This window comes from Alexandromys fortis, unplaced genomic scaffold (assembly GCF_014885135.2).
Source record: "Alexandromys fortis isolate MF-2015 unplaced genomic scaffold, M_Fortis_MF-2015_v1.1 scaffold_321, whole genome shotgun sequence".
Classification (NCBI taxonomy): domain Eukaryota; kingdom Metazoa; phylum Chordata; class Mammalia; order Rodentia; family Cricetidae; genus Alexandromys; species Alexandromys fortis.
Genome location: NW_026068200.1, coordinates 432,151 through 446,672, shown reverse-complemented (window position 1 = coordinate 446,672; position 14,522 = coordinate 432,151). Strand labels below are relative to the sequence as shown.

The window sequence follows — 14,522 nt, the reverse complement described above, 5'->3', positions numbered from 1 at the left end:
AGGGAGGAAAACCCCTTCGTAATAGTTTGAAGGGATTGGATCTTTGGGGTTTAGGATTGACAGAATTCACCCACCTAGGGGAGGCCACAGACAATTGAGAGGGAGGGATCTATTCCTTCAGAGCAGGAAATGGAGAATGAAGGACAGCTTCAAAGTAGGAAAGTAGAATAACCAGACACTCTCTAATGTTCCCTCTCTTCCATTATAGTATGACAAGTGCCAAATGACTTATACAGGAATGACTGGGCAGGGTGCCAGGTTCAAGCAGATCTCCTACCCTCTCACCCTGGATGGTCTATTTGCTCCAGCAATCTGCACAAAATCAAAAAAGTCTCTTAGTATGAAGCTGACTGGCTCAGGAACTCTGGAAGACAATGTATAAGATGTATAAGAAAAGTATCAAGTATTAAAATGATCTTTTCATCCCCCAACCATCTGTTCGAGAATTCTCCTTGCAGGCAGATGTCCGGTGCGGTTGGTCTGGGCATATCCAGCATTCACCACTCAGCCTGGAAAGGCACTCAGCACATAGAGGAGAACAAGTGTGTGTGTTGGGGGTTGAAAATCAGTTTCTCAGCCTCGGTTTCCCAGCTTGGGACCTCTGACCTCCCGCCAGCAGATGGCAAGAGAGAGTCCCCGCCCAGTGGGAAAAGGCTGAGACTGGGCGGAGCATCCCAGGCTCCGGCGCGCGCAGCCTCCGACCCGAATTTCTTCGCTCACCGGAAGAAGGCGAGTCTCTTTCCGTTCCCAGCGCAGCCATGGTAAGACAGGGGTAGAGCGAGCTCTTGGGTTGCATCGGCTTCCATCCTCCCTGATCGGGACTACCCGGGGTTATCAGGGCTCGTGCGGCCGACTGCAGGATGGAGGCGAAGGCAGCCCTGCCGCTGGCTGGCAGAGATGGGCTCTGTGGCGAGGGCCATAACTGGCCCGGGCTAGGGTGGGAAGTCTGTCGCAGAGAGCAAGGCCTTTGGCTCGATCACACCTCCCCTAGCCACCGGAGAAGCGTTTCTTCTCCTAGGCAGGAGCTGCGAGGGGCCGGGAGTGCAGATTGCAAGCCTGGGGCAGGTGGGCGCCGTGTCTGCTTGGAGAATGGGCTCTTTCTTGGCTTGTCCCGTTTGTCTTTTTGTCACGGACTTAACTTTACATTATAGCGGGTAAACTTCTGTACGAAGCACTAAAAAAAGGCTTCCTTCCGCTTTTGAATGTGGAAGTTAGTACCAGTCCTTTAGTATACAAAGGAGCAGTACACGTGGTAGTGCCGAGGTTAGATTGATTTCTGAACCTGAAACCTTTATGTCCATCTGGCTGTGTGCTACTACACTTTCTGATTGACAGTTGAGATAACGTCCCAGGCCATTTTCTGTTGCTGTCTGCCTGCGCTTCTTGGATTCAGTCGCTGGACAGTTACCAAGCGTGGTGCCGTAGAAAGAATAAAAGCTTTGTGAGCAGGCACACTTAAGCAGTATGGTGGAGTAAATGAAAGTTCAATTAACGGACTTAGAAATTAGTCTTTGTAAGTTGCGGTTGAAAGACCTGAACCAATTTAACAACGTTTCGTTTAAAATTTCCTTCAGGCTCGTGGTCCCAAGAAGCATCTGAAGCGTGTAGCAGCTCCAAAGCATTGGATGCTGGATAAACTAACCGGCGTGTTTGTAAGTATTGTCGTGGTGTGTCTTAAAGTATACCTTTAGCAAGTGCTTTTATTCATGAAGCTGAGTGTAGAGAATCTTTAACTCTCTGCTCTTAAAGACCTGTATCTTACCTCTATTTGGTATATTTGTTTCATTTGCTCCACGTGTTAACATAGTACACTTAATCAGGTCTCAAAGTAGGCAGGCCTCATCCTTGGAAGGAGAAAATGCTGTGGAATTTTAAGGCTGAAATTTTTTTTAAGTTTCTAAACACCACCCCCGTGTGAATAACCCAGATTTTGGTGCAGTTTCCAAAGCTTGGAACTTGGTCTTGTTTGTTTTCGCAGAGTTCCAAGCTGGGTGATAGGTGTGATTGGATCCTATAAATGGTTTTCCTAAAGTGAAGGTTTTAAAATTTTTTGCAGGCGCCTCGTCCGTCCACTGGCCCTCACAAGCTGAGGGAATGTCTGCCTCTGATCATTTTCCTGAGGAACAGGCTTAAGTATGCCCTGACTGGCGATGAAGTGAAGAAGATCTGCATGCAGCGCTTCATTAAGATTGATGGCAAAGTCAGGACCGATATAACCTACCCTGCTGGGTTTATGGGTGAGTGTTCAGGAAAGGCACCTGGTGGCCACAAGCCCTTGACTCCTTCCCCCAAAATGGAAGGCAATAAGAAAGGACTAGTATTTTTACGGTTGTGGGGGTATACGGACTTGTGAGTAAACTTCTAAAAACCAAGTTCCCATTTACTTTTAAGAAATTTTGTGGAGTCATAAAAGTGGGGCTCCTCTCCCCCAGTTCGTCATCTTGGGGTAATGAGGGTCACTATGGTAACTTTATTCTTTGATATCAGATGTCATCAGCATTGACAAGACTGGAGAGAACTTCCGTCTGATCTATGACACCAAGGGTCGCTTTGCCGTTCATCGTATTACACCTGAGGAGGCCAAGGTGAGTATGGCACTGAGTTGGAGCCTGTGCTGCCTGATGATGGGGATGAGGGAGATCAAAGTGTGCACCTAGAAATGAGTTAGCAGTCGAGTGAGATTTTGCTCTGACTTGTGTTGGCGCGGAGTACTGAGCCCGGTTTCTCACGTGATAAGCACATGCTCTGCCCCAGCCTCTCTTAGTCTCTATGTATGGTCTGTTGGCACTCTTGAAGCTTATTTTTGCGGTTGTCTTAAAAGCAAGGAGAATGAATTCCAGAGATTAGTTTTGATGAAAAACCAGAGACTGTTTGGTTTTTTGTTATTGTTTTTCAAGATAGGGTTTCTCCAGCTTTGGAGCCTGTCCTGCAACTCTTGTAGACCAGGCTAGCCTCGAACTCACAGAGATCCGCCTGCCCGCTGTGATTAAAGGCATGCACCACCACCACCCGGCAAGACAGTCTTTAAGACTAGTGGGGGGGGTTAAGTTACTGTCTTTGCTTAATTCAGTTGTAGATTTTTTTAACAGAGGTTTAGGACTTCTTGACTAATTAATAAATTAGTGAAAGTTTATTTAATTGATGGCATGGCTTCTTTCTGTGCTGCCCTGTTATCAGTGGATTGGGGGCATGTCCTGTGGCCGCCAGTGATTTGATATCTTTAAACATTATAGTATGCCACATTGAAATGCCTGATGGAATAATTGTTTAGACAAACTGAAGTTAATAGAGTGTGGTTTGTGCAGCAGAATGCAGAAAATGCCACTGGGATTTTTGAAGCCAGTAACGTGGGACCTAGAAACAACTAATAAGGTGTGTGTGAGCTGGACTAAATGTGTTTACCCCTTTTATACTTTCAGTACAAGTTGTGCAAAGTGAGAAAGATCTTTGTGGGCACAAAAGGAATCCCACATCTGGTGACCCATGATGCTCGCACTATTCGCTACCCTGATCCCCTCATCAAGGTGAATGACACCATTCAGATTGATTTGGATAATGGCAAAATAACCGACTTCATCAAGTTTGACACTGGTAAGCATCCTCTCTCCCCTTGGTGACTTGTAAGAGTAATTTTTGTTGTTTTTCTGAGGTATTTTTTTCCCAGGTGTAAGTTTTGGTGGTAAGCTTTGTGGATCAGGGGATTAGGTTTTCTGAGCTGACCTATATACTTAGAATAGTCTTGGTGAGTGAGAGAGATATGATAGACTTCCTGCTTCTACAATCAATGGTCATATTAGTGCGCAAAACTGTTACCAGCTAATCAAGATGAAGGCAGATAGGCTGCAAGTTGAAGACCAGGCCGGACAACTTGAGTTGCCAGAACACAATATAGGCACTCATTTTCAGACTAATGGTGATATAAGCACCTTAGTAGTGCTAGCTGATCCCTGGAGTGTATCAATCACAGCAACTGTATTTGGGGACTAGAAGTCAGGCAGGCAAGAGACCTGAGAGGGTCCTCAAGCAGTTTGGTAACCTTTGGGGGTTGGGACAAATCTTAAGGCTACAGATGTGTAGAAGTTCGACTGGCAGAAGGGCTAACTAAGCTGGCTTGGCTTTTCTTTGGGGGAGGAGTTTGCAGTGCTGGTGGTTGAGCCCAGGACCTTGTGGGAGCTCAACACTCCTGGGCTGCTTGTTGCATTGGTGATTAGGACAGTTTTGCTTGAAGCAGATTGTTTCTTTTGCCTAGGTAACCTGTGTATGGTGACTGGGGGTGCTAACTTGGGAAGAATTGGTGTGATCACCAACAGAGAGAGACATCCTGGCTCTTTTGATGTGGTCCATGTGAAAGATGCCAATGGCAACAGCTTTGCCACCCGGCTTTCCAACATTTTTGTTATTGGCAAGGTAAGTCTGGGTTTCCCTTCCCAGCAGCCTGGATACGTGGAGGTATAGGCAGTGCTGGGCATCTTTGGTGTCTTAGAGGCAAGGAGCCCTATTGCTATCGAAGGAATCTTAGGCCAACTACACGGTAAACTTGGGTATTAGGTATGAAGGGCATTGTCATCTCTGGGTGTGGGCAGTGGCTGAACAAAACGACAGCAGCAACAGGGATTGATGATAAGCTAGTATCTGCGTCTCAGGACCACATGCCCAACAGCCAATTGTGGACTATGCTATTTTGCTAATGTTTTAATTCTTTCTAGGGCAACAAACCATGGATTTCTCTTCCCCGAGGAAAAGGAATCCGCCTCACAATTGCTGAAGAGAGAGACAAGAGGCTAGCGGCCAAACAGAGCAGTGGGTGAACCGGTCTCTAAGAGACGTGCTGGAGACTATTTGTGCTCTTGCTAACAAGCCTTTCTAGGCAACGTGCTAGATTAAACAGCATGATGAAAACTATTTGTGCTTTTGTGTTGCCTTGTTTTGTTTTTTAAGATACTGTTTGGGTTTCTCCGTATCTTTAACTCACCAGACCAGGCTGGCCTTGAACTCAAGAGATCCACCTGTCCCTACTTCCCAAGAGCTGGGATTAAAGGCGTGCACTGCCTGCACCTGGCTACGTTGCCTTTTTCAAAATAATTTGGTTTTTTTTTTATAGCAAATAATGATCAATTTCTGGGGATTTGGCTGAGTGAGACCTATGCAGCTGTGTGTGATGCTGAAGCTCGAACCCAGGGCTTTGCTGTACACCATAAGTAATGTACCGCTGAGTCTGAAGGGGACTGAATGAACTGGCATGGAACTTGCAGTGATCCTCCTGCCCTTCGAAGAAAAGACTGTCAACCAAACAGCAGTGAATGAAATGGTCTCTAGGAGGCGTGCTGCTCTTCGAGCCTATTGTAGGTTGAGCTACTATATCCAGCCAGCTTTGCCTTTTCGGGAAAGATTTGTGCTGGCCTTAGGCCCAAGTACAGTACCAAACCATGTGTAGGGTGAAAATCTGCTGGCATTAGAGACTATACTATCAGTCTCTCCCAAGAGCATTGTCTAGGTTTCTGTTAGCATCTGGAGGCCTGGTGGTTTGGTTTCTAAAATCTTCAAGCACTCGTGTCAGCAGTGAAGCAGACAAATGGCCCTGAGATGAGACAGACCAAAACAAACAAGTTTATCCCACTGGGGTTTATGTCCCTGCACCAGAGGCAGGATGGGCTTTGCACTCCTGTCAGCACTGAGGAGCAGCTGACCGTCTACTGGAAGCAGTGTTCTATTAAATAACCTAGTGGGTTAGGAATGGGTGTGGGAATAAAAGCGAGCCATGTGTTGAGGGTGAGGAGGGAGGCATGTATGGAAGAGGCTCTTTGCTACATTTTTCCTAGTAGGTTTATTAAGAAAAATGCTTAGCATGGTGTCTGCCTTTTTCTAAATAAAAGTTATAGACTAGCTGGTTTCTGAGACAGGATTTCTCTGTAACAGCCCTGGCTGTCCTGGAACTAGCTCTTGTAGACCAGGCTGGCCTCAAACGCACAGAAATCCGCCTGCCTAGTGCTGGGATTAAAAACCCCCAGAGGAAAAGGAAAAACCCCCAGAAATACCACCACTAGCCTTTTAAGATGACAAAATATGATATAAAATGGTTTGTTAAATATGCATACATTGCGGGATGGTTACATTCTATGACACTAACCCGTAGCTGTACCCTAGTTCCTATCCATCTCAACCCAGCAGCCAAAGGAATGCTGTTTAAAAGTATAAGCCCTGGTGTTTGAGAGGTTGCCTATGGCCCCCACTGCTCTCACAGACCAAAGCCACAGTCATCTATCACGAGGACCTGCAAGGCCCTTACAAATGTGCCCTCGGACCTCATCTCCTCACCCCACCCCCGAGTCTATTCCAGCCACACCGGCCTCTGCCATTTCCTTTTGGAGGCAGTCCAGTCTCAACTCAGGCCAAAATCCTCACACTTTGGCCTTCAGGGTAGACGGGACTACAATTAGTGCCCCACGGCAATCCCATTTGCAGTGTCTTACTCCTGGCCTAACATGCATCCCATCATTTGGGAACAGAGATTACCATGCATGGCATAGTTGCTGTGGCAAATAATTGAAAGAAACTATATACAACTAGTCTTTACAGTAAAATAATGGAGCTATTGACTCCTAAGGAGAGGGAAGGGGCAAAGGCAAAACCGGTTTGTTCAGCCAATCCTCCAGCTGCAAGTGATCATGGGAAATGCTTGAGATGGAGAGTTAACTAAAGGGAGGACTTTAGGCTCCATAAGGTCATCCATCCTTCATGATGGGGTAGGACTTAGAGGTGATGCACATGTTTTCGGGTCACCGAGGCTCCTTCCTGTAAGTAATCTACCTGGGTGTACTCTTGAACAAAATCCACTGGCTCAGCACGCTCTACTCCCGGGGAATCTTTACATTGATCTGTCTTTGCTTGGTGCCCTATCTGAAGTGAAGAGATATTTGTTAACATCTCCGGGGAAATTTCACTCAACACTTGCTGTTTCTTTTTTTCTTATTATTTTAAGGGCCTCAAGTCAGGCAGTGATGGCGCACGCCTTTAATCCCAGCACTCGGGAGGCAGAGACACTCCCTGAGTTCAAGGCCAGCCTGGTCTACGGAGCGGGTTCCAGGACTGGCTGCACAGAGAAACCCTGTCTTGACAAAACAGCCAAGGAACCAAACAAACAAACTTAATGGAACTGTTATCACCTTGGAACATGGTATTTGAGGAAACCTGAATCTCCATTCCTGGGCCGTAGTCTCTCATGTTTGGCTCCAGAATAAATTGTCTCTTATCCTCTTTAAGGTTAAGAGTTGTGGTTTTACATTAATAGCACTATACACTGGCGTGGGGGGGGGGGAGGACTATTGCTATATTTGGAACATTCTCAAAAATACCAAAAAGGAAGCCAGGCGGTGGTGGCGCACGCCTTTAATCCCAGCACTCGGGAGGCAGGGGCAGGCGGATATCTGTGAGTTCGAGGCCAGCCTGGTCTACAAGAGCTAGTTCCAGGATAGGCACCAAAAACTACAGAGAAACCCTGTCTCGAAAAAAAATCAAAAAATAAAAGTCAGAGTGTTAAATCCAAATCACCTAGGGAAATACGAGCTCCATTTGCTCATTAACATTTACTACATTTGGTTTGTTTGGTAAGCTACCACGTGGATGTTGTGTTTGTTTTCAGAGGTTCACCAGGATAGCTGGGACTATAGGGGTGAACCCCTGCAGCTGGCTGCCTTCCTTTTTTGTTTTTTTGGTTTTTTTTTGTTTTTTGAGACAGGCTGCCTTCCTATTTATCTCACTCTCTTCTTCCTTCTTTCCATATTTCTGCCTTTCCTTCCTTTATCCCTCAGCCCTCCTGGCTAAGCCTTTGAGTGTCAGATATTACCGGTGAATGCCACCAGGCCCACCTAGGAAACTTTTTAAGCAACTGGCCCCCAGCCTGGGAAATGTTTGGGAAAGTTTGACGTAGGTTTGAAGGTGGATTTTCTTTTCAGTCAAAAAGTCTTATGAATGCCTACTGAACAGAGTGGGTCTGAAGGGGGTTTAGGAGCACCATGAGAAAGCTTCCAAAGTTTCTTAGGGAAAGGGGCTATTTTATACTTCGGGAAAGTGACCTTCGTTAATGTGTACCCTGTGTCTTTAGAGAGGGAAGCAGGACATTCATGACTTAAGTTACACAATGGGGATCACGCTTTCTCTGGGTAGGGGAGTGGGGCTTGGTTACTGTGACCCAGGCAGCAGGGGGCACTGGGTGTTCTTGTCCTGCTTGCAGGATTACAGGTGTGTACCACAGACCTCTGGGGTTTGGTTCACTAAGGAAAAATTTCTACCCCAATACCATGTTGGATTACTGAATTTAGGAAATTAAGTCAGTATCATTAGAGTAAGCTATAGGTTTTCAAACAAAATGGCTTATATGCAGTGTCTAAAAGAATTGAGAAGGGGATTAGAGTAGTGGGACTAGCTGTAATTTAAAGCAACTACAAATTTAAAAGTCCAGTCTTTTAGGGCCACTGAGACGGCTCAGCAGGCAAAGGTGCTTGCTGTATAAGACTAATGTCCTGAGTTCAAGGCCTGGAACTCACAGAAAGGTGATGGAGAGAGAACTGACTTCACAAGTTGTCCCCTGACCTCCTCATGTGCACCCATTCACACACCAAAATAATGAATGAAAAACTGTGTAATGTACAAAGTCTCTTAACTGTGACTCCTATAAATAAGAAGCAAGTTACAGCCCGAAGATAGTGGCACACACTTTTGACCCCAGCACTCAGGACTCAGAGGCAGGAGGATTTCTGTGAGTTCAAGGCCAGCCTGGTCTACAGAACAGTTTCAGGACAGCCAAGGCTATGCAGAGAAACCCTGTCTTAAAAAATAAAAAAGAAAGAAAGGAAGGAAGGAAAGGAAGTTACATACTTCCAACACATAATAGCACAGAGTAATCATTCCTGTTCCAAAACGGAAGAGTGGGGCATAGGAAGAAACAGTCACATCAAAACAAAACTGAAAAAGAAAACCTTGAACAAACAAACCAAAAATAAAAATAACTAAAAGACACCCTATTGACTTCATATTTATGTTGCTACATTTTACTATTACTTATGCCCTCGTGGTTGCTTGAATCTGTTGTGCCTGCATGGTATCACAGGGATCTAGTCCCCGCACCCTGATTAATAAATCACACCTGTAGCTGCCAATATTATACATCAGTGCTTAGCTAATGAGCTAGAACAGCGGTTCTCAACCTGTGGGTTAGGATCCCTTTGGGGTGGGTCGAACGACCCTTGCACAGGGATCCCCTAAAACCATCAGAAAACACAGATTTTTACATTTCGATTCACAACAGTAGAACACTTACAGTTATGAAATGGCAACAAAAATAATTTTGTAGTTGGGGATCACCACAACATAAGGAACTGTGTGTTAAAGAGTCGCAACATTAGGAAGATTGAAAACCACAGGTCTAGGATGCAATGGAGACATTCTGGGAGGCAGAGGCAGGCAAATCTCTGCGAATTTGAGCTCAGCCTGACCTACAGAATGAGCTCCAGACACAGAGAAACCCTTTCTCAAAAAACAAGCAAAAATGAAGATTAGATTTGAAGTGTATTGTGGTTAAGCATACTGGTGTATGTCTGTGATGCCAGTCTTTGGGAGGCTAAGAAAGACAGGCAGAGTGGGAATTAAAGGCCATCCTGGGCTACAGAGGAAGACTGTGCTGTCATTGTCTATGGTCATATGCTCCATCTGCAATCATAGCACGTGCAAGGGGAATCAGGAGGTATCCTTGGCTACATATCAAGTTTGGGGCTAGCCTGGGCTGCATGAGACTACTGTATTAAAAAAAAAGCCAGGCAGTGGTGGTGCATGCCTTTAAACTTGGGAGGCAGATATCTGGGGCCAGCCTGGTCTACAGAGCAAGTTCCAGGGCGGGCTCCAAAGCTACAGAGAAACCCTGTCTCAAAAAATTTAAAAAAAATATTTTAGATGTCTCTAATATTTTTAGTTTTGATAAAAGCTGTTTTAAAACCAGTGACTGTCATTAAAAAAAAAAAGAATATGGTCTCACTATGCAGTTTTATGACCTAAAACTCAAAGAGATTATCGTGCCTCTTCATCCTAAGTGTTCAGGTTAAAGGCTTGTATCACCCATCATGCCTGACGACTCTGGAAAATTAATGATTGTCTCTGCCAGTCTGTACAAGCCTGTTGCAGTACACTGCATGGTCAGGCTACCAGGCCCAGCAGGCTATCTTGGTCCTGTCCAAGTGTGCCCATCCTGCCCAAGTGTCCAAAGGTATCTCAGTACCTTTCATGAGGGCCCTCCCTCCTCCTCTACCTGATTCAGATCTCTGTAGAAAACTATTTTATCTGACCCCAGCCCAGTGCCTCTTTTTGTTTGTTTGTTTGTTTGTTTGTTTGTTTGTTTTTGAGACAGGGTTTCTCTGTGGCTTTGGAGCCTGTCCTGGAACTAGCTCTGTAGACCAGGCTGGTCTCGAACTCACAGAGATCCGCCTGCCTCAGCCTCCTGAGTGCTGGGATTAAAGGTGTGCGCCACCACCGCCCGGCCCCAGTGCCTCTTCTATATTGTCGTCCCATCCCTGGAATTCAGCTCAAATCCTGTTGTTACTTGCTCTTTTGTGTGTGTGTGTGGGGGGGGGTCAAGACAGGGTTTCTCTATAGCTTTTAAGCCTGTCATGGAACTCACACTGTAGACCAGACTGTTCTCAAACTCACAGAAATGCATCTGTCTCTGCCTCCAAAATGCTGGCATTAAAGGCGTGCACCACCACCGCCCAGCCTATTACATGCTCTTAAGCACCTCTTGGTTCAAAGGCATTGACTATGAAGTCAAGTCCAAATTCCTTGGGCTTCTTGCAAGACCACTTTTTTTCCCAGTGGTCCTGAGCTATTTATCAGTGGAATGACTACACAGGAGTTCCCAACTTCCAATTCATTGCTCACTACCATGCCTTCTGTCTTTTTTCTTTTCCATATGTATTTTAATGCTTTATTTATGTACGTTGTGTAAATCTGTGTGAATATATGTGGACAATATATGTGTGGAGGCCAAAAGAAGATAGCTCTCTTAGAAATGTCATTACAGGAGGTTTTGAATTGTTGTATGGGTGCCATTGAGTCATTTCTCCAGCCTACACAGAACCTCTTTCTTGATTTCAAGTCTACATAGTCACCTAACATCTAGATGTTTTCTCCTGAATTGTTTCCAGACAACTAAAACTTAGCATATGCTAAAGAGAACCCATCGTTTCCCTTCCCCATGCCACCACCTTCACGAGCCTTTGATTCCTGTAGTTCTTGACTTTTTCTTTTTTTCTTTTATTTGTTTCACTCCTTTCTTTCCTTTTATTTTCTTTTGCTTATTTTTTTGGTTTTATTTGTTTTTTTTTCCACTGTAGTTTTTTTTTATTTTATATATATATTTATTTATTATGTATACAATATTCTGTCTGTATGCCTGCAGGCCAGAAGAGGGCACCAGATCTCATTATAGATGGCTGTGAGCCACCATGTGGTTGCTGGGAATTGAACTCAGGACCTTTGGAAGAGCAGGCAATCCTCTTAACTGCTGAGCCATCTCTCCAGCCCTTCCCACTGTAGTTTTAGAAACTGTCCTGGCATTTTTATTTTTTGAGACAGTATCTCACCATATAGCTCTGGCTTTCCCAGAACTTGATATGTAGACCACACTCAAGTGATCCCCTGGCCTCTGCCCCGAGTGCCGGGATTGAAAGTGTGCACCACCACACCGAGCACCCTCCATTTCTTTTTTTGGCAGCATCTCACCATGTAGCTCAGGCTGACTTTGAACTTGTAGTTTTCCTACCTCTCTGCCTTCCAGGTTTCTGGAATCACACCTGGCTCCTAATCTTCCTTTAGGCTCCCAAGTTCAACCTGCCCCCTTCTTCAGGTATTTTGGGCACCTTTTTCTCCAGTAACAGTTTTTCCTCACTCGGCTCTCCTGCTTGCCCCTCTCCCTAACTTTGTTGCCAGCTGACTCTCAACCATCCTTCCGATTGCAGTTGAGATGCTGCTCAGTCTGGCAAACATCTGGAAGATTAGAAATACATATGAACTGTTTCCTGTCCTTCCAGTATGGATTCTGTGACACATATAACCATTGCCTGTTTAGCCTGGTATCAGCGGTACATGCCTGTAATCCTAGCACATTTTAAGAGGTAAAGGCAGGAAGACCAGAAATTCAAGACCTACAGGACCTACACCTTGGCAATTTAAGAGAGTTCAAGGCCAGGCTATGCTACTTAAGACTTAGTCCAGCTGAGCGTGATGTGCACCTTTAATCCCTACTACTTGGGAGGCTGAGATAGGAGGATCTCTGTGAGTTCGAGGCCAACCTGGTCTACAAGAGCTAGTTCCAGGACAGTCAATTATACACAAAGAAACCCTGACTTGGAAAAAAAAGACTTTGTCCCAAAATACTTAACAAAAGCCTCCTCCAAAGCCTGTCTCCCCTAGTGACTGTGAGGTCTGTAAGGCCAATGTTGTCCACAGCTCTGTACCAAGCGCTTGCCTACTCAGAGCGCACTGGATCTGAGCAGAGCAGTTTGCGAGGGAATGAATGAGAGGTACATCCTGCGTTTCCCCTAGAAGCCTTCCCTTCCATCTGTCTGTTTTCCTTACTGTGCTGCCAGTACTTGCTTGCTGCTGAAAACAAAACCAGAAATTTATAGTTTTTTTGCTTGTGCTTAAGGAGACAAAGTCGGAGAATGTCACCTCCTGAAATTGGAACTAATAGAATCAGGATTGAATAGATGAGATCAGCCATCTGCAAATTAATCCACTTTAAGGGTTGTTTGTAAATATGAGACAAGGGTGCTTTTTACGTCTTTGTGGCGATCCGCATGTTGCTGCAGGCTGGGAACCTGCCAGATATAAAGAAAGTGATAATGTCAATCAATTGTAACCAGATTGCAAGTGATATTGCTGTACAAACAGGACAGCCTGGGTCCATATGGGGGCTTGAAGGGAGTGAGCCAAAGAACACATTTTCTCTGGTTGATTATCGGTAAGTACTCTGTGCAGGCCTTTCACAGCTTATGAAGCACCACCAAGTGCTTTACCACGGAATCTCCAAGAAGAGCCCACAAGAATGTCATTTTACAGATAAAAATGCCCTCCCCTTTACTAAGAGTGAGAGGATTATAAACTCAAGGACAGAACTACCTCTGGCTGTTGGGAATGTGTCTCATTGGAAGAGTATTTGCCTAGCATGCATGAGGCCCAGACTTTGATCCACGGCACCACATAAACTTGGGTTTGATGGTGTACACTTCGTGAAGGCAGGAGGATCAACCTTCAGCTTCATCCTCAGCTACATAAAAATGTTTGATGCCAGCCTGTTTCACCCACGCAATTATATATAATATCTGGGCAAACACAGGAAGTTCTCAGAGTGACCAGGGAGTCAACCCATTCACTTTTTTTTTTTTTTTTTTTTGGTTTTTCGAGACAGGGTTTCTCTGTGGCTTTGGAGCCTGTCCTGGAACTAGCTTTGTAGACCAGGCTGGCCTCGAACTCACAGAGATCCACCTGCCTCTGCCTCCCAAGTGCTGGGATTAAAGGCGTGCGCCACCATCACCCGGCTCAACCCATTCACTTTTGTTCAGTCTAACTTTGTTATGCTTTTGGCGATGAAGAAGCTTGCCTGGGGCCTAGGACACCTTGGGGGGGGGGGGGATGGAATGAGGGAGAACACTGCTTACTGACAGGTGGATCTGTCTCTTGTTCATTCAGCAAACATTTATGGGACTACAGGCACAACTGAGTGCTTAGACCTTGACGAAGGTGGCAAATAGTCTTCCTAGCTGGTTCGGTGGCACATACCTGTGCTTCCAGTTACTCTGGAGGTTGAGGCAGGACCAGCCCTTGAGCCTAGCAGTTTGAGATTAGCTAACACAGCAAGACCCCATCTAAAGAAAATAAAGCAAGATATCCAACTCCTTATCAAATTGAAAACTGTAATCAGCAAGGAAATGATTACAATACAATGTGGGAGATGCTCTGTGAAGAAAAACTTGCTTGTTGGACCCACAGACTGGCCATCTTTGCTAGTCTGGGGTAGGCTAATCATAGCAAGACAAAAAGGGGCTGCGGGGATTAGTCAATGGTGCAAGAAAAGTGTTCCAGGAAAAGAACAGAAAATGAGGTTTGGGGACAGAGTCTCTGACAAGGAAAAGAGAGGGAAGAGGGCAGGGCGAGGAGAAGTGAAGCCAAGGAGAAAATCACAAAATCCAAGAAAGACCGTAATGACTCCCTAGGAACAGGTTACAAGACAAAAGAACAAGAGCTATCTTGTTCAAATGATACTCATGAATCATCGCTAGTCAATGAAATCAACTCTTATTTAGCTTACTAGTCTTGATAGTATTATTTAAAAAATTTTTTTTTCATTTCTCTGTTTTCATTTTTTGAGACAAGGTCTAGATATGTAACCTTGGCTGCCCTGGAACTCTCTAAGTACTCCAGGCTGGCTTGGAACTCAAATAGATTCACCTGCCTCTGCCTCCAAAGTGCTGTGCTGG

The 14,522-nt window shown here is 45.3% G+C and overlaps 1 protein-coding gene across 1 annotated transcript; it reads left to right on the top strand.

The window, feature by feature from the left end:
* Positions 1-668: 668 nt before the first annotated feature.
* Positions 669-4,902, top strand: Rps4x (ribosomal protein S4 X-linked). The gene is made up of 7 exons (XM_050129911.1): positions 669-761; positions 1,575-1,652; positions 2,057-2,237; positions 2,488-2,585; positions 3,420-3,591; positions 4,250-4,407; positions 4,707-4,902. The coding sequence occupies exons 1-7, from the start codon at positions 759-761 to the stop codon at positions 4,806-4,808; spliced, it is 792 nt and encodes a 263-aa protein (XP_049985868.1). The 5' UTR covers positions 669-758; the 3' UTR covers positions 4,809-4,902.
* Positions 4,903-14,522: the final 9,620 nt, after the last annotated feature.